Source organism: Panicum virgatum, chromosome 7N, assembly GCF_016808335.1.
Source record: "Panicum virgatum strain AP13 chromosome 7N, P.virgatum_v5, whole genome shotgun sequence".
Classification (NCBI taxonomy): domain Eukaryota; kingdom Viridiplantae; phylum Streptophyta; class Magnoliopsida; order Poales; family Poaceae; genus Panicum; species Panicum virgatum.
In genome coordinates this window covers 42,662,287-42,679,554 of record NC_053151.1, presented here as the reverse complement: position 1 = coordinate 42,679,554, position 17,268 = coordinate 42,662,287, and the positions used below count along the sequence as shown (strand labels likewise).

The 17,268-nt window shown below is 44.2% G+C and overlaps 3 protein-coding genes across 5 annotated transcripts; 2 read left to right on the top strand and 1 right to left on the bottom strand.

Annotated features, from left to right (window-relative positions):
* Positions 1-1,891: 1,891 nt before the first annotated feature.
* Positions 1,892-3,405, top strand: LOC120680488 (probable E3 ubiquitin-protein ligase ATL44). Its single transcript, XM_039961985.1, has one exon. The coding sequence runs from the start codon at positions 2,513-2,515 to the stop codon at positions 3,074-3,076; it is 564 nt and encodes a 187-aa protein (XP_039817919.1). The 5' UTR covers positions 1,892-2,512; the 3' UTR covers positions 3,077-3,405.
* A 3,046-nt stretch (positions 3,406-6,451) lies between these two features.
* Positions 6,452-7,627, top strand: LOC120683876 (brassinosteroid-responsive RING protein 1-like). Its single transcript, XM_039965976.1, has one exon. It carries the CDS (start codon positions 6,595-6,597, stop codon positions 7,084-7,086), a length of 492 nt encoding a protein of 163 aa, XP_039821910.1. The 5' UTR covers positions 6,452-6,594; the 3' UTR covers positions 7,087-7,627.
* A 2,229-nt stretch (positions 7,628-9,856) lies between these two features.
* LOC120683550 (MADS-box transcription factor 17-like) lies at positions 9,857-17,052 on the bottom strand. 3 transcript variants are annotated; one of them, XM_039965635.1, is made up of 9 exons: positions 16,631-17,052; positions 12,963-13,044; positions 11,984-12,045; positions 11,658-11,766; positions 11,406-11,447; positions 10,759-10,800; positions 10,490-10,647; positions 10,247-10,387; positions 9,857-10,162 (listed from the first exon to the last, which is right to left on the bottom strand). In XM_039965635.1, the coding sequence occupies exons 1-8, from the start codon at positions 16,810-16,812 to the stop codon at positions 10,285-10,287; spliced, it is 780 nt and encodes a 259-aa protein (XP_039821569.1). In that variant the 5' UTR covers positions 16,813-17,052; the 3' UTR covers positions 9,857-10,162; positions 10,247-10,284. The 3 variants fall into 3 exon arrangements, with proteins under 3 accessions (XP_039821569.1, XP_039821568.1, XP_039821570.1); XM_039965634.1 differs by having other exon boundaries at positions 9,857-10,387; XM_039965636.1 differs by having other exon boundaries at positions 9,857-10,387; positions 11,667-11,766; positions 16,631-17,049.
* Positions 17,053-17,268: the final 216 nt, after the last annotated feature.

Sequence of the window (17,268 nt, the reverse complement as noted above, 5' to 3'; positions counted from 1 at the left end):
TAAAGCATGTTAGGTTAGTCCGGAATCTGTTTACCGTAGATTGCAACGGGTTCTGACATGCCACTGCATGTGTGATGTGTGTTTCATTATCGTTGTATTATGATGTAAAATTTGGTGGTTCACATTACGTAATGCATTTCTTAGTTTTTATTTCTTATCGTTATATTAATTACATGTGTGCTTTTTAATATTCTAGTGACATTAAAAACTCTGAGGGCCATGTCCGTGCCCAGCAGAGGTCTAATAGGGTCTGACGCCCAGCTGTGGACCGCTTATTTATACACTTCAACATTCGCCTCTGATCACTCTCGTATTTTCCATTACAATCAATAGATGGTATGTTTATACTTCGATGCTCCATTACGACTAAGTACGATTCAAACTCGACATTATGTACATGTCCAGTGAATGCAAGTTTGGTACGAGACATACAAGCATAATACAACATTAATAATACTAAATGCGAATACATCTTAAACCGATGAACATCATATGTTATAGATCATGGCATGAAATCATCTAGGTCGTCATCCCAGTTGATAGATGGTGGTGCTGCAGATGATGTAGTATGGCTCGACGAACCTCTTGGCTTTCCCTTTCTCTCTTTTCTGATCCTAGGTTCATGTACAGGGGGATGAACATCATGTGTTGGAGGCCATGATTTGGGGGGCATGAAGTCATCCATGTCATCATCCCAGTTAACACAAGTTTGTGCTGCAGGTGGTGCAACATGACTTGACGAACTTCCGGGCATCTGTTCTTGCGCAGGCCAAGTACTATCACCCGAAGATCTTATCCGCCTCCTTCGTCTAGTTTGCGGCATAAGTCCACCACCGAAGATATATACCAATTTACGAAAATTTGGTATCATTTTGTTAATCAACTCCGTGTCCTCGGGGTAATCCTAGCATATAATTAAAAAACAATGTTACTATTTCATAAATATGGATTCGAAATGACGGACGGGATTACAACTGAATGAGAGTTACCTTAATGTGCATCTCATACACCTCTGGCCGCATCCATATTTTACAAGAACTTTGTAAGAATCCAATGATATTAGGATGATTCGCTAGTTCACATACTCTCATGTATATCTTCCGACGTTCTACCAGGTGTCCCTTTACATCTTGCGTCGTAATACCTCGAAATAATGTGAAATCTTTAAACTCTACTACTTTGGACAACATTATCTCTATCGTACCATCCGCTAACGGATCCAACTTCTTACTGATAACAAGATGGGTCATGATATCAAGTATTATACTAGATTTTCCTTCGGTCCATGAAAATCCTCCACAATTTGAGGCAGCCATTGCCTTATGCTGCAATATCAATAAGGCACTTTCATAATTCTATTCTAATTCATAATTATATTTTTTAAAAAGTCTGTAATAGTACTGAAATTGTAATACTAAACGAGTGTTCTAAAGCACCAAATCTAATACAGCTAATCCACTAATTAAATTAAATTGTTATACAATATCAATGGATTCATATGAAAGTTACCTGTAGATCAGGAGTACGCAATTCGGCAGAGCTTCGCCGCTTTTCTTCTCCTCATCCCTCTCTTTTTTTCTGAATTTTTAGGCTCAAATGACAAAGGGAATGGCGGCGAATGGTGACCAGGGGTTAAAATAGAGGGGAGGGACCTGTCGCCCCCCCAACGGGCGACAGGCCCCTGTCGCCCGTTGGGGGGGGGGCGACAGGCCCCCCTCTTTTTTTTTCTCCAGGGACTTCGTTGCAAATTTGAAGAAAAAAAAATACATTTGAGCCCTGTCGCCCCCCCATAGGGCGACCGGGGGAATTTTTGAAATATTTCAAAATGGACATATATTTTTGAAATTTTAATTTTTAAAAAATATAAAAAAGAAAAAACTTCCTAGTTTAACAAAAGGATGCAGGTCTGGCCCACCTAACCGAGCATAGAACAAACGGGCCACACCGGGTTAAAAGGGTCCACTGATTCTTCTGGGTCCATTGGGCTTATTTCCTCAACCCGGGCGAGAGTGGGTGGTCCGTGGGCCGTGTTTCTGGGCTTGTAGGCCTGCTAGGTCACATGAGGCCAGAGTCCATCCATCATCCATCGGACTTCGGGACAGAGAGATGTAGGCCGTTGGGTTTGGGCCCAACACGATAGGTCTCCATAATGCCATAATGCGCTGATGTCCACAGCAACTACGACGTCTCTGGTCCAGAGGCTGCGACGACGCCACGTCGCCACGCTACGATTCGAAAATGCCACCACGCCAACGGACAACTGCTTGGGCCATGGCTATACAAGCCTACAACGTACGCTTTTTCTTCATCTCTGACAGGCACCTCGCAACCGCCCCCGCGCCATTGACGGCTTGACGCACGACGCACCAAACAAGCTTGCAGATCGCAGCTTATAAATTAAGAAACGGCTGCTGCAAGCAAGACGTACATCTCCACCCAAGCATCATCGGCGGAGCTCCGCGCAAGCATCGCCGGCCGATCGACCCGGCCGCTGCCACCCACCCATCACGCCATGATGTCAGCGAGCGACCCCTGCTCGGACCACAGCTACGAGCTCCCGCTGCGACGGAACCTCCTGCTCCTGCGCGACCTCCTCGACGTCCTCCGCTTCGTCGCCGGGGTGCTCCTCGACCGCATCGGCGTCGTGTCGTGCCAGCGCGGCGGGGTGCAGCTTCCCCGGCAGACCTGGGGCGGAGAGCACGCCGACGACGACGCGGCCGCGGAGCGCTTCCTCGAGGCGACGCTGCGGCGGGTGCGCATCAGCTCGCCGCCAGTGACGACCGGCGGGGCGGCGAGGTACAGGCGGCGGCGGGCGGGCGGCAACAGGCGGGGCGCGGAGGACGGCGGCGAGGGCGCGGCCGTCTGCGCGATCTGCTTGGCGGGGCTGGAGGAAGCGGGAGCTGGGTGCCAGGAGGTCGCGGAGCTGGGCGCCTGCTCGCACGCGTTCCACGCCGCGTGCATAGACGCCTGGGCCGGCACCGGCGCGGCGGCCACCTGCCCGCTGTGCCGCGCGCCCATGTCGCCCACGCCGTGGGAGGACGACGGCCAGAGCGCGCTTGCTCAACACACCCAGTGACCGAGGAGGCCTCCGTCTCTGCTCCCTGTCGCAGTAATGACCGCCTCAACACGTCGATAGATAAATGTACCTCTCATCCGTACCCGAAAATAGGCGAGAATGTATGCCGTGCTTACCAATAGCAATAGATCGTCATTAGTTTACCAGCGTATCCTGTGGCCCTGCCCCTGGAAGCCATCTGAAGGGCCCAAGAGAAGTAGAGACGACGGCTCTATGTATTGTACCACTTTAGATGGTACAATACGGTGCTCTATGTATTGTACCACTTTAGACTCAAAACTGAAGTAGTTTAAACTCTTGAATAAATGGAAGCGAATTTTTCTTACAAATTTGTTAATTGTGCCTCGAGTATATTAATAAGTACCTTAAAAGCACATATATTGAGTCTCATGTACTGATCATAAGGAATACTCCATCCGTTCCAAAGTTACAATTTTTTCTTACATATATTTGTTACCAGTTTAAAGAAACATATTTTCAAGTATCCAAATTCAAATAATAAATGCATTATTAAGATATATTCATGATGAATTCAATGAAACTACTACGAGCTGTAAATATTGATGATCTTTCTATAGACTTGGTCCAAACTAGAGAAGTCTGGCCCAAGATAAAAAGATAAAATGAATTGTAGTTTGGAATGCAATAGTATGTGAATACTTGCACCTACTTCGTGAAGAAGTGGGGAAAGTCATCAGTGATCAGTCGCACCTCTTGATTTAAATTGGTCAGCGAAGCACTTGATCGATCCGAGTGAACTTATTAGCTTGCGTCGGTCCAGTTGGCCACACCATATCGATGACGTACTACACGTCTACACGGTTACCCATCGTTTGCCACTCGCTGCACCTGCAGTTGATCGCTGCTCGTTGCGACCGCTACCAGAACCGGAAAGAGACCGGTAGTCTGACGAAACCTTCTCGATTTTGTGCCTGCAACAAAATTAAAGGCGTGTTCAACGTCATGATGGCGCTGGACGATTTGCAAGTTTGTCCTCGCCGCACCCAATCCGCCTACATACGTAGCTATTCTAGTAGAGTCGTCTGGAATTGACTGACATGCGTATCCAAATTCAATTCCAATTTCCAAACGAAGCATGGGCATGCAAATTGCATGACGTTCATGCGTGCGTATCACCAAGGATTTATTTGGCTGGCTCGACGTACCGATCGGTCATCGATTCTCTCTCCTCTTGTCTCTTGATGATGGCATCCAAGGGTATGAGACGGCTGGACAGTGGCATGTATCTAAATCCGTCCTTTTCTGTGTCCTCAAAAAGAATTTTTAATTTCAGTACTATTCATAAATGGTAACAGTGTTTATGTTAAATTTCAGTTCATGCTAATCACACATGTCTAGTTCGATGTCCGCACCGAGATCCTTGTCTCGCGAGCTGTTTTTAACTTTATTAGCATTAAACGGTCATTGTGCAATAATAAGAGCCTTTTTTTCACAAATCCACACACTAAGAGCCTGTTTGGTAGGGCTCCAGCTCTTCCAAAAACGGCTCCAGCTCCATCTCCTCTGATGGAGCTGCTTCTCTGGTGGAGCTGTACCCGTTTTACAAAACGTTTGGCAAAACAGCTTCACTTGTTGGATTGGGGTTGTAGAATATCTAATTTGCCCTTCCCTACATTTTTCTTCTTTTTTTCTCATTTTTTCCTTTTCTTTTTTTTTCTCCACTCCATTTCTTTTTTTTTTCTCCACTCCATTTCTTTTTCTTCCTCTTTTCTTTTCTTTTTTCTCATCTCCTCTTATCCATTCGCCACTCTGTCCCCATCGTCTTCCGAGATCTCGTCTTCCTCGGGCCTCCTCCGCCTCCACGGGAACCCGCACCTCCTCCTCATTCTCCTCCACGGGCGCGGCTCCTTCTCCCGCCGCCGGTGGCCTCGGCCTGCGGCTCTACCTCTCGCTGGCGGCGGCCTCTGCTCGCGCCGCCTCCTACCGCCGCCGGCGACCTCGACCCGTGCCTCCACCTCCCGCCGCCGTCCAGCCTCCTACCTCGCCCCGCCTCGCCGCCGGCCGGCCTCCCGCACCGCCTCAGCTGGCCTCCCGCACTGCCTGCCCGGCCTCCTGCCGCCGCCTCGCCGGCCGCCGCGAGGAGACAGCGCGCGCGGCCGGGGCAAAATGGTCTTGGACCGCAGGCCTGCGGGAGGAGCCGCTCCAAGCCACGTTTTCGTGGCTCCACCTCCTCTATGGAAGCCAGCGTTGGCTCTAGATGCAGCTCCACCCCTGGAGCTGCTGCAAAAATATCCGTTTGGGAGGGCTTCACCTGGAGCCGTGCAAGAAGCCCTCCCAAACAGGCTCTAAGGCCAGTCTCAGTGGAAGTTTTATGGACATAGTTATCTAGACTGGAAACTGGATAATTGTGCCAAATGAGTTTCATGATGATGAAACTCTCCTCACATCTCTTGAAACTCTATTCTTCTCTCTCCTTGTCATCCATTTCATAGAGAATTTCATAGCATTAAAATATCATCAATTTTGCTGACATGACAAGATGAGAGAAAGATGAGGTTTTATGGGAATGAGATGTGAGGAGAATTTTATTCACCATGAAACTCATTTGATACAGTTCCCTAATTTTCAGTCGTAGATAATTGTGCCCATGAAACTCTCATAGAGACTAACCTACGTTAATTGGAGAAAAAAGAACGATAAAAGATATTATAACTTGATCAAATTTATAATAGTTTGACTTACAACAAACTAAAATATTTTATATTTAAGATTGAAGGAGTAGAGAAAAGCGGCACCGTTGCATAAGCATGTCAGTATGTCACAGAGACACGGGCGCGGCACCAACCTGAATAAAAACGTACCGTATCACACACATGACACATCCACTCCACACGGCCCGCCGGGAACCGGATCACGCCGAACCCGTGTTGGATGTGACGGCCCACGCATGACCGTGTTGAATTTGATCGTCGGGGCCTCCTGCGGAGTCGGGCGAAGAGTCCCGTCGGGCACCGGCGGCGGCGAAAGCCGAAATCGCAGGCGCCCGAGCCGTGCGACGCCACCGGCCGCCGGCTTCTCCCAAAGTCCCATGTGCCCGGACGGCGACTTTCACCACTGCGCTCGCGTTTCGCATGAGCCCGCCGGCCGGCCGGTACCGCCCGCGTACGACACCGGCCGCCGCCCTTGGGCAGCGCCGCTCGCGGGCGCGCCGTGCCAACGTACCGCCAGTCCGCCACGACTTCTAGAGCGACAGGCACGCCGCAACTCCCCCCTCGATCGGTCCACCAGCGCGCGCCGTGCTGAGCACGGGAGCACGAGCCACTTTTTTTTTCTTCTCTCTTTTCGGTCGCGTCGTCCCCACTCCCCAGGGTCCCCTATATATCTGCACGAACGGACGCCGTGACCCTGTGCCAACCAGCAGACGCGTGCACCCCGCGGCGGCGCGAGCGCACGGCCACGGCGGCCTCGTCGTCGCCTTGGCGCTGCTGGTAAAGTGTAGCCGCGGCGGCGTCTTTTCCGCTCGTCTCCTACTCTCCTCCTGCCGGGCGCCGCCGGCCATGACCTTCCCGCTGGTGAGCTACTGCGACGCGGTGCCGCGCCCGGTGGCCGCGCTGTTCAAGCTCCTCCACGCCGCGGCGATGACGTTCGTGCTGATCCTCTGCTTCCTCGGCCTCTACGAGTTCCCCTACAACCCGGAGGACCACGCGCCGCTCATCAACGGCCGGCGCCGCCCGCCGCGGGATGCCCCTGCGCCGGAGGCCGTGAAGCAGCGCCTCCCGCCCGTCGAGTTCCTGGAGCTGAGCCTTGCGCGGCCGCTGACGGTCGTGGCTTCTTCGTCGCCGGGGGAGCCGCCGACGTGCCGGGTGTGCCTGGAGGGGCTGGAGGCGACGGACGAGGTGCGGCGGCTGGGCAACTGCGCCCACGCGTTCCACACGCGCTGCATCGACCGCTGGATCGACCTGGGCGAGGTGACGTGCCCGCTGTGCCGCTCCCACCTGCTGCCGCGCCGGCGCGCCGGCCGCCTACTCGGCCGGCCGCGGTTCGGCTAGGCGATCCCCTCGCCACGTAATACTACATGCCGGCCTGTCCTCGGGCTCGGCCGGCGGCCGGTGCCGCTGGCGCTGGATGGGGGCGGTCCAACCGCGAACTGATTGCGATTAGGACGACTAACCACTGCACTGGTGTTCCATGATGGGAGCCATCCAAATTGATTGGAGGTTCCGCTTCAAAAAAGAAAAAAGTTGATTGGAAGTTGGCATAAAGTGTACTACCTGATGGAGGCCATCATCAGTAGCGACAGATCGGTTGCATTGGGTGCCTGCGTTGGGCGGGCAGCAAAGTCCTTGCATTCTCATCCATGCAAGTTACACTGTTCTGGCTTCTTTGTGTGCAGCGTTCATCAGCCTCCCCGTGGAACGTGTGGTTAACCATACTTTACTAATTACACATACTGATATGGATGTACCGCCGAATGAAAAGTTAATATACTAAACTACTGCTTATGGATTCCACATGTATGCTCGGGATATTGACAGTTTGTCCAGTGACACTGATATGGTATTCTTAATTTAGTTATGGATTTTTTTACAATTTTGATATTTCAATGAGAGTGCAATTTTTGTTGGTTGCTAAGACATGGCTTTAACTTAATTTTTCGTTACTATATCCATAACTGGCAATTACTTAGTGACTGACAATTCAGAGAAAGAAAAAAGTGGCAAAACAAAAATACAATTTTTACACATTTTTTTCTTGGTCTATCCCATGTTCATTTTTGCAGTAATATAATTTGCTAGTAGAAAGGACACCATTAGTTTAAGGTTCAGATTTGCTGACGAGTATGATGGTGGGGAAATTGTAGACTGCAAGTATATATGTATGACAGTGGACAGTGGTCAGGTCAGCAAAGGAGCTGTGGAAAAGATGTTACGTCCATGGCGGTGGCAACAGTGGAGGAGCAGGAAAACATAGAGGACAGCCAGCGAGAGGAGGATGCAACAGGGCTGGTAATAGTGGTAGCAGCTGGTTTTCCATTTCTTTTTTTCTTGTTGAAATGGTTCTCACGTGTGAACAGATGTGCTCCAACAGATTCTCACTACCTATACCTTTCCCCAATACTTATTGGTTTGTTCCAATATTTGACTCCAACTCTCTCCAAATAAATAGAGAGTTCACACCCTCTCAATAAATTAGTTATATTAGGATTAGATTATTGGGAACTGTAACTAAATCAACTCCCTCAATAAATCATAAATTGGTACTGGAACAACTCAATAACATTTTGTTAGAAAAAAAATGTTATTGGGGGGATGCACAACAACTGCTTTATGACTAAAGGGTTTTGTTATTGTTTACAGTACTTGATAACAAGTGCTAAATTGTACCTGTTGTTGTAGGGGCAAGTACATTGTTAACGTTAGTGGTTTCATAGATCGTCTCATACAAGTTCACGTAGAACTTTTGATTAGATAGTGGAGAGAGAGAGGGAGGGGAGAGAACAAGTTGATTGTTTCGGGAGACAAGGGCTTCATAAGCTAAAATTTAGAACTATGCTGAGACCACTTCCTTACCATTATACAAATTGTTCTTGTCATGCAACTCACAATATTTCCTTTTCTATGCACGAATTATAGAATTATATATTTATACTACGAGATAGCTCATAAGACAACCTATTGTATGTATTGCCTGTTATATCATCTCAAGATGACGTGACAATGCATAATACCACCTATTAGACTAGACCAACATACTTGCTCTAACATGAAAAATACCATTTTTCGCTTATCGCTTATAATAAAAAAAGAACCACCACATTCTGCTTAATCCCGTACATCGTGCTCAAATCATGGTGCCCAACTGCTCATAAATTAGAGGGATCAAAGATCTAGTGGTGGCCCAGAAAAGAAATCGCACGCAACCACACATCCTGCACATGCAGGGTATATAAATCTTCCACTGACGGATCACGCCTTAATGTTTGGTTGGGTATGTACCTGATCGATCGATCTAATAACAATGCAAAAGAAATAAAGGAGGAGGATATGCACGTCCCCCTCTTCCGGTCTCGTTTGGTTACAGGTCACATTCTCTGCGCCTCATCGCGGGTACGCGTCACACATCTGAAAATTGTGCAGCGCATGTGTGCACGGAGTAGGCGAGTAGCAGTTGGAAATTGGGAAGAGGTCGTACATGCCCGTAGACTGGTACCTAAATTGGAGCGCGTTGCCTGTGGTAGAGACTGACTGCAGCCAGATTGCATCTGCAGAGACCAGATTTCTTCAGTTATTTCAGGATGGCAGCTTGATCTACATGTGCATGATGAGCAGCAGGTCATGCTGTGCTAACAGCAAGCCTAAGTGCATGCCTAACTACCCATCCCTCTGGTCGATCAGCCTCTATTTCGCATCACAGTACGTGTGCACCTGACTTTACTATTGGTTGCAGGCTAGGCAAATAAAACTATCGATCATGATCAGGTGGCTCAAAAATTCGCACTACAGATTTTGCAAGGCATAGTCAATATCCCAATATATGGATCATGACGAGTGATCCTCTAATAACACTTCATTGTCGTATTGGAGGGGGTCTCCTTTCAAGCAACGCTTGCTCATAATTGCCTTAAGTTGGTACCTGTGGAATTGATTAAGTCAACTAGCCTTCAGCTCAACTGATAAATCACCTGAATGACGGTGGATGATGGAAAGATTCAAAATATATATTAGACTACCCAGGATTAGGTTGACATTCAACGTCAGCTTTCAGTTGTTGGTTCTTACAGTGCAAGATTCGGTTTCAATGTCGAATTTAAACATAGAGTTCTCAACAAACATATTTCATATTTAATTTGGTCCATGCCCTTCATAGTCCCTTTGACGGTCCAATCCACAGTTGGCCGGCTGAGATGAGCAGATGAACGCACACTCCTGAATACAGAGAGTACAATCCCTTTAACTGGATGGCCTTCAACTCAAGTGTTGATTCTAATCCAAGAATCAAGGACAAGCAGAAGGCTACGTCGTAGTACTGTTTTCTGAAACTATAGCAGGGAGCCATCATATAATTGGTAGAGGGTACAGACGTACAGTGCATGCCTTGCAGCAAGGGCGTACATTCCATCAGCACCTAGAGCATACATACCATCAGCAGCTACAAATTATCGTAGTGATACGTCTCATCGATCGATTGCCATATCGCATACATACGTACGTCATAATAATTATTTGCTTCCGTAGATCGAGATCAGCTCAAAGGGCCCAGCCGAGCATGAAGTGGCCGTTCTGCTCCCCTCCTTCAGTAGTGCTGCTTCTTGGCATGGTTTCTGCCTCAGGGGCAACGAACTGGTGATACCTGTAGCATGCAAAGATCGTAGGAGTTTGATTAATTAGTGCCCGTCCTTGCTTTCAGATTCATTATGTATTAATCATGATGATTCTGGCTTTATAAGCTTACCCGATTTGCAGAGTGGGCTCACAGTCCATAGCAGCTGGTGGCGGTTGAGCATTTGGGGCGGGGAGTGCACCGCCGTCGGAACCCACGGCAGCGTCAGTTGCCCAGGAGGTTTGGACGACGGCCACGGCCCTGTAGTGGCTGCAACCTTCTGCTTCAAGCTGAAAGTATTGGAAGATATATTAATAAGATTTCAATAAGCCATTGCATAAGTTTTGATATGCTGTGGACGAATTGACAAGGGTAGGACAGTTACTAGCTAACAAACAGACCTTGTTTTTCAGTTGCTTGTTAAGCTCGCCAAGTTGGCGCTCCTGCGTGCAATTCAAAACGGATGTAAGGTGAACAATCATGTGGACCTTTATTAAAGAGAAACTCTCAATCAACTGATATTGTAAAATAGAAATTCTAGTAGATGCAATCTACAGTGTTGCAAAGACGTACTTCATCAAACTTCCTGAATCATGGTGATGTAGAAGTGTAAGTAAATGATCTGACAACGCATGTGTGATTGGTACGACCATTCTAGTGACATCCGTAAACTACGCTAGCAATTAGCGTGCAGAGTACAACTACTTGAAAACAGCCCCGCCAATCTAGCAGTCTGCAGCTATATATGCCAATTATTTTTATAGAGTGATTTGTGGATTGAAGGGAAAATAATGTTCTGATCAACTTCTGGTAGAACAAGATTTCTCCTTTTTAGCAGTGCTCATGCATAAACACAGTACATACAAAATTGTAAAAATACATGATTGATGCAGAACAATCCATCTTGTGTACTTTCTTCCAGAGAAAAAAAATATATGTTCTGTTATTTTAAAAAATAATATTGTACTTGCTATTTTAAATACAGAGCAATATATTGATTTAGTGAATATGACTGCCAGCATGGTTAGAGGAGGCTGGATTGATGTACCTTTCGGCGAAGCTCATCCACCTGTTCCATCATCATTTGAGTCTGAAATGAACATAGCAGATATTCAGGTACAATGCTTAAGAATGCATTATAGTTGCTATATATTTTTTAGTACAATCCTTGTACTTGTAATATTGAGATTTAACTAATTAAATTCTCCTTTGTTGTCAATTCGTGCACTATTATGCTCTAGATAGAATTAATTAAACATAATGATACTGTGTCATCGTGAAAGTTGGAGTATTAATATACATGATGAACCTTCCGCTGTCGAGCCTGTGATAGTGCATATTCAAGCTGTTTTTCCAATTGCTTCAGCTCCTTTATGCTCAGTGGCCCAAGGTCCTCACCAAGCATGTGCCTTTGAAACAAACACTGATATGTGAGTGGATACTTGCAATTGTAAGTAATAATTTGACACAGTCGTCAGGCATATTTAGGGACTTAGGAAATACAACTTCTTGTTTCTGTTTAATTATCTTTTCAGAAACTTTTGTCTCTCAATATGTATAGCAGTGGTCATATAACCGATCCTGTTTATGTGGATAAAAAAATCTAGAGTGAAATCATATATATACCTTTGAGATCGTTGGAGGGATTCAAGCTTAGCCTTGAGTCTTGACATTTCTTGGTACCAACTCTGATGTTCAAGTGAAAATATATAGCTAGAGAGATGGTAACATGATCATAAAACAACAAAAGCAGCTATTCTCACACTGATATAGGCAGCAGTATGATCATCAATGCAATATAATATGTGTGCATTTTGACCTATCATCAGACTAAATATAATATAATTAACCTCACTGCTACACACACGCGCGCAAGCACACACACATATTTGTATAATTAATTAATCTTCGTATATAGAAATGCCTGGCTGGTCCCTTAAATTTACTACTCTATCCAGTCCTTTTATTAGGAGTCCATACAATTTGAAGGGTGTGTTTATTATAGAACAAATCAAAGAAATGAATCAGAAGTTATTTGAGCAAACAATCAGATCCAAAATAAATAGTTATTACTAATCAAAATTTTAGATAAAAAGCCAAGTTTTCACTTTTTTTCATCATCCCAGATGTTGTCTATGATTAAGACTTTTACTAATTAAATTATTGGCCAACAAGCCTTGACACATATTGTTTAGGAAAATTGTTATAAACAAGACATCCTTTAAACATAACCATTGTTAGTAATGAAATATCCAAAAAATAAATGTTGCCACTTTTAAGAAAGTACAAACTCTCTCATGTTAGATTAGCTAGAACAATAAGATCTTTGAGAAATACATGGGTAACAATTCTAAAAAAAATTGGATATAGTTCTTGGGATGATATAGTTTGTGCTTTCTGAAAAAAAATGTTGCCCAATATTCTTGAGATGATCTAGTTTGTACTTTATAAACTATATCATGTCGTAATTGTTGCCACTTTTAAGAAAAATACAAACTATATCAATTGTTGAGATGTGATAACCTATCTCAAGAATTGAAAATACATGGGAAATATTGCAAATCTAAAAAATTGGATAGGTTATCAGGCATGCAGCTAACAGTACCTGAGGTTCACCACCAAAATCATTGTTGGAACCCTGAGCATTGTAACAACAATTATGATACTTTTCCAGTGTCTTGTTTACTCTGCAAAAACAAATTATACAGAATTGTATATAAATAAATTATATGTAAAAGTACATATACTTGGTAAAAAAGTAAAAAAAATATACCTGATAGATTATATATATACGACATATATTTGAATATGGATGGAGTACTTGAAAATTAAAGGCTTGTGCTAGGGGTGGATCTACTGTAGATGCATGGGGGTACAGTTGTACCCCAATTTTTTTTTGCGAAATTACCAAGTATGCTCAAATAGCAATTTTTGTAAGCTCAAGTGCTCATCCGAGAAGGAAAATGGCCCACTAACTGTTTTCTTCCTTCCGATTCTAGAGCCTATATACAAAAAAACACTAGTGTGTGTGAGCCTATATACAAAAACACACTAGTGTGTGTGTGTGTGTGTGTGTGTGTGTGTGTGTAAGGACCAATGATCTAGCTTCTTTATAGAGAGCTCATATATACTATAAAAGTTGAAACAATTGAAAACAATTTTCACCAAAGTTAGGCCCACCTTACCTCTCACGGAGGACCCACTTGTCAGATCCAGATTTTTGACGAAAGGGGATGGAGACCCATTTTTTCATAGAAGCAAAATGTTTCTACCAAAATCCTAATACTTTTTACACCAAGCACTTTCATCTACCCACCCTTGTACCCACTTATTACATTCCATTATTTGTATACCAAGCAACAATAATATTTTGGTAAGACTTATTACTTTCCATTGTTTGTATACCAGGCGACAATGATATTTTGGTAAAACTTGTTCGACATCCTAAAATCTCTCTATTTCTTTACTTTTGGTTGTGAGGTGATTATCCTTCCTTTTATGTTTGACATCCTTTCAATATTTGCTTCATCAATTAAGGAAACATATTAGCAAGGGATTGGCCGGCTATGTAGGGATAGGAGGTCGGATTTGTGTTAACCTTCCAATATTTGTCCCATCAATTAAGGAAACAGATTAGCCAACCATGTTTTCTATCCTTATACTTGCCATTGATGCGGGTGGCTCCCTGTGCATATATATACAGGTAATAGCATTCATGTGTCACACATAGTGCAGGCGCATTCCTTTCAACTCCCAAAATTCTTGGTAGTAGTAGTAGTAGAACATGATTGATGCCCTTGAGATGCCACATGGTTCATGAGTCGGCTTGATCGTGGTTGTTTGCTTCTATCGGCCCCGCGATCCCGAGGTGTTCGTTTGATCCGTTCTTCACAAGGGAGACATATCTTATGGATTTCTAAGTTTGAATTTTAATTTTTTCTATGAATTATTATTGATTTGGGTATTAGGTATGTAAATAGTTTTTTTAAGTCGTATTAGATTCCTATGCATTGTAACAGATTTTGACCAAACAATAGGTGCCAAACTCATTGATGCTGAACTCCGCAATAACTTCATGATGGTCATCGGAGTACTTGCCAATCGTGATAGAGGTGAATCAAATCATCACATTGCTGGCATTCAGTTCGTGTAATTTATATTTTATGAACTTTCCTTTAGCACACATATACTTTTTTTACACATAAATTGACCCATAATTCACGTCATTTTCTCTTCTGGAAGAATAATAATTGACATCATTGTTTATGAAAGGAAAATAAAGATGTTTATTAACGTATTACTTTCCTTTAGTATACACATATTTTCCTTTGCACATGCGTTCACCCATAATTCACGATATTTTTTTCTTTTATAAAGATAATAATTGTCATCATTGTTTAGGGAAGGAAAAGAAAGATGTGTATTATTTTTAGAAGAAAAATAAATGGCATCATTGCTTTATGGTTTTGGAAGGATATTAATTGACATCATTGTTTTATAGAAGGAAAAAAAGATGTGTACTATTTTTGAAAAGAAAATAAATAATATCATTGCTTGATGGAAGAAAAATTAAATACGTGCCTGTGGCACGTACATCTTTCCTAGTGATTTTAAAAGCACAAGATATTAGCTTCTATTATATATTTGCAAAATTTATTTATAATGGAAACATGTAACTTGTTATATCTATATCCTTCTAAATATTTATCTTTATTCTTTGTTAAATTATATCATCGTGTCACTGAAATCCGTACCCCCATAGTCAAAATTCTGGATCCACCACTAGCTTGTGCATGCAGTGATCAAGGAAAAGTTACGCATGCATTGGCTATATCATCAAGTGATACTTTCTTAAGATGTATAGCCATTTGATAATGCTCAATTCTCAGTATTAACTAGATAAACCTATTTATTATATATATGTTCCATAATTGAAACAATCTGTATCTAAATCATACCAATTAAAGTAAAACAATTAAGGGGAGAGAATTGGCATTAGGAAAATAGTGAAGTATATATGTCTTTTATATACCACTGAGAAACTTTGAACACCAGAGTTTTGTCTATTGTAGATCCAACAGATTAATGCATCGTGGGGTGTATTGACAAAAAAAAAACTAACTAAACAATTGCCCTTAGAACGCAAGAGCTTTTTCTAGTCTAGACATTTTCAGAGAAATTGATTTGTACGTTAATATTAATGAACTAAATGACTATTACCTCTTGACATGAAATAAAGTTTCCGGTGCCAATCAAATGTTTTTTAGAACAAAACCATATATGTTTTAGTTTGAGAAAATGAATTTACAAACTAACAGTGCGATGGAAGGGAAAAAAGAAAAAAAACAAAAACAAAAACAAAGTGCAGATGAAATTATATATACTAACCCTCGGACCTCAACACTTGGTACTACTAGAACAACAAGTAGTAGTATATTATTGTTCTTTGAACTGATCAGACCTCTAGTATTTTTTTTTAAAAAAAACAAAATCGTAAGATTAAGGAGCGCACTCATACACAAGAAAAGGAGAAATAAAACAACAAAGCAAACGAAAAATATGTGGGTATAATTAAATATGGACTTTTTACATCAAAGAAATGGCAAACAATGTACTACAAGAAAATGCAACTATAAATTCAGTGGGCATCAAAGCAACATCTGCAAGCAAGACTTATACTAAAACTGCATGAACCGAATCTAAATGGAAACCTCACTCCTTTCCCCTTCAAGCCCATACTGCCACAAAAAAAGTTGCACTCTATACATCGGGCTTGTATTGTCCAAGCTCCCAGACACACGCAGACACGTCTGAATCCCAAAACAAAGATCAAAAGAGAGTGTGCTACTACCGTCCAATTTCCCAGAGAAGAAGGAAGAAAGGGGAGAATTGAAGTACATATAAAGTTTAGGGCATGAAAATTTTGGAGAAGATTCCCCAAGCAAGCATATGTATAGCTAAGGTCTTCATCCATGTACACGCCCGCACGGGAGCTAGCTAGGACACTAAGCCTAGAGTTTGCTGCAGGTAGTACTACACAACGCGGAGAAAAATAGATATCACGAGACAGCCGATCTAGGTAGATAGATATGCAGAATACGGAAATTGTTGCATAATCAGGACAGAACGAAGGCGAGATTGAAAATCTGTGAGGTAGAACGGAAAGAAACAAAAAAAGCAAGGCCGAGGACCCAACAAGAAATTAAACGAAAGCGACTGTGGAAGCAGATCTGCAAGAATTTCGTATGATCAGGGGACGGGAGATGGATATACCCTGCGCTGCCGAACTCGTAGAGCTTGCCGCGGCTGGAGAAGACGATGAGCGCCACCTCGGCGTCGCAGAGCACGGAGAGCTCGTAGGCCTTCTTGAGGAGGCCGTTGCGGCGCTTGGAGAAGGTCACCTGGCAGTTGATCTTGTTCTCGATCCGCTTCAGCTCGACCCTTCCCCTCCCCATATCTCGCTTCCTCCTGCGGTTTCCACAGCCCAAGGATCGAGCACACAAGGGCAGGCCACCCAAGGTCCCAAACTGATCTTCCTCCGCTACCTTAACCTCGCAGGCGAGTGAGAGCTACCCACCCTTCCTTTTGCTTTTCTGCAATGACGCTAGCTGCCCCCAGCAGCAATATAACGAGCTGAGCTGGCTTGGCTTGCTGCTGAGAGCTGAGAGCTGAGAGCTGAGAGCGAGGAATCTATCTGCCGGAATGTTAGTGGAGACAGTGCAAGGGCCTACTCCGGAGTAGCTGGTGGTATAGTATAGCCGGTACTGTTCCGGCGTTTAATTGGCCCGCTGCTGGTTTCCTGCGTCTTTTGGTCCGTCATCTCCTCCTCCAGCTGCCAGCAGAGCCAGCTTTATGGCCGGGGTTGGGTAACTTGGGACGAGCCACGGGCAGTTACTACGAGTTTGCCCTAA

What these genes read in the sequence shown, in the direction of transcription:
- LOC120680488 (XM_039961985.1), top strand. Translation starts at nt 2,513, where the DNA reads ATGATGTCAGCGAGCGACCCCTGCTCGGACCACAGCTACGAGCTCCCG.
- LOC120683876 (XM_039965976.1), top strand. Translation starts at nt 6,595, where the DNA reads ATGACCTTCCCGCTGGTGAGCTACTGCGACGCGGTGCCGCGCCCGGTG.
- LOC120683550 (XM_039965634.1), bottom strand. Translation starts at nt 16,812, where the DNA reads ATGGGGAGGGGAAGGGTCGAGCTGAAGCGGATCGAGAACAAGATCAAC. An exon ending in TCCCTCCAACGATCTCAAAG is followed by an intron (nt 11,767 to 11,983) that starts GTATATATATGA and finishes TTTGTTTCAAAG; the next exon opens with GCACATGCTTGGTGAGGACC. An exon ending in GAGCCCACTCTGCAAATCGG is followed by an intron (nt 10,388 to 10,489) that starts GTAAGCTTATAA and finishes TGCATGCTACAG; the next exon opens with GTATCACCAGTTCGTTGCCC.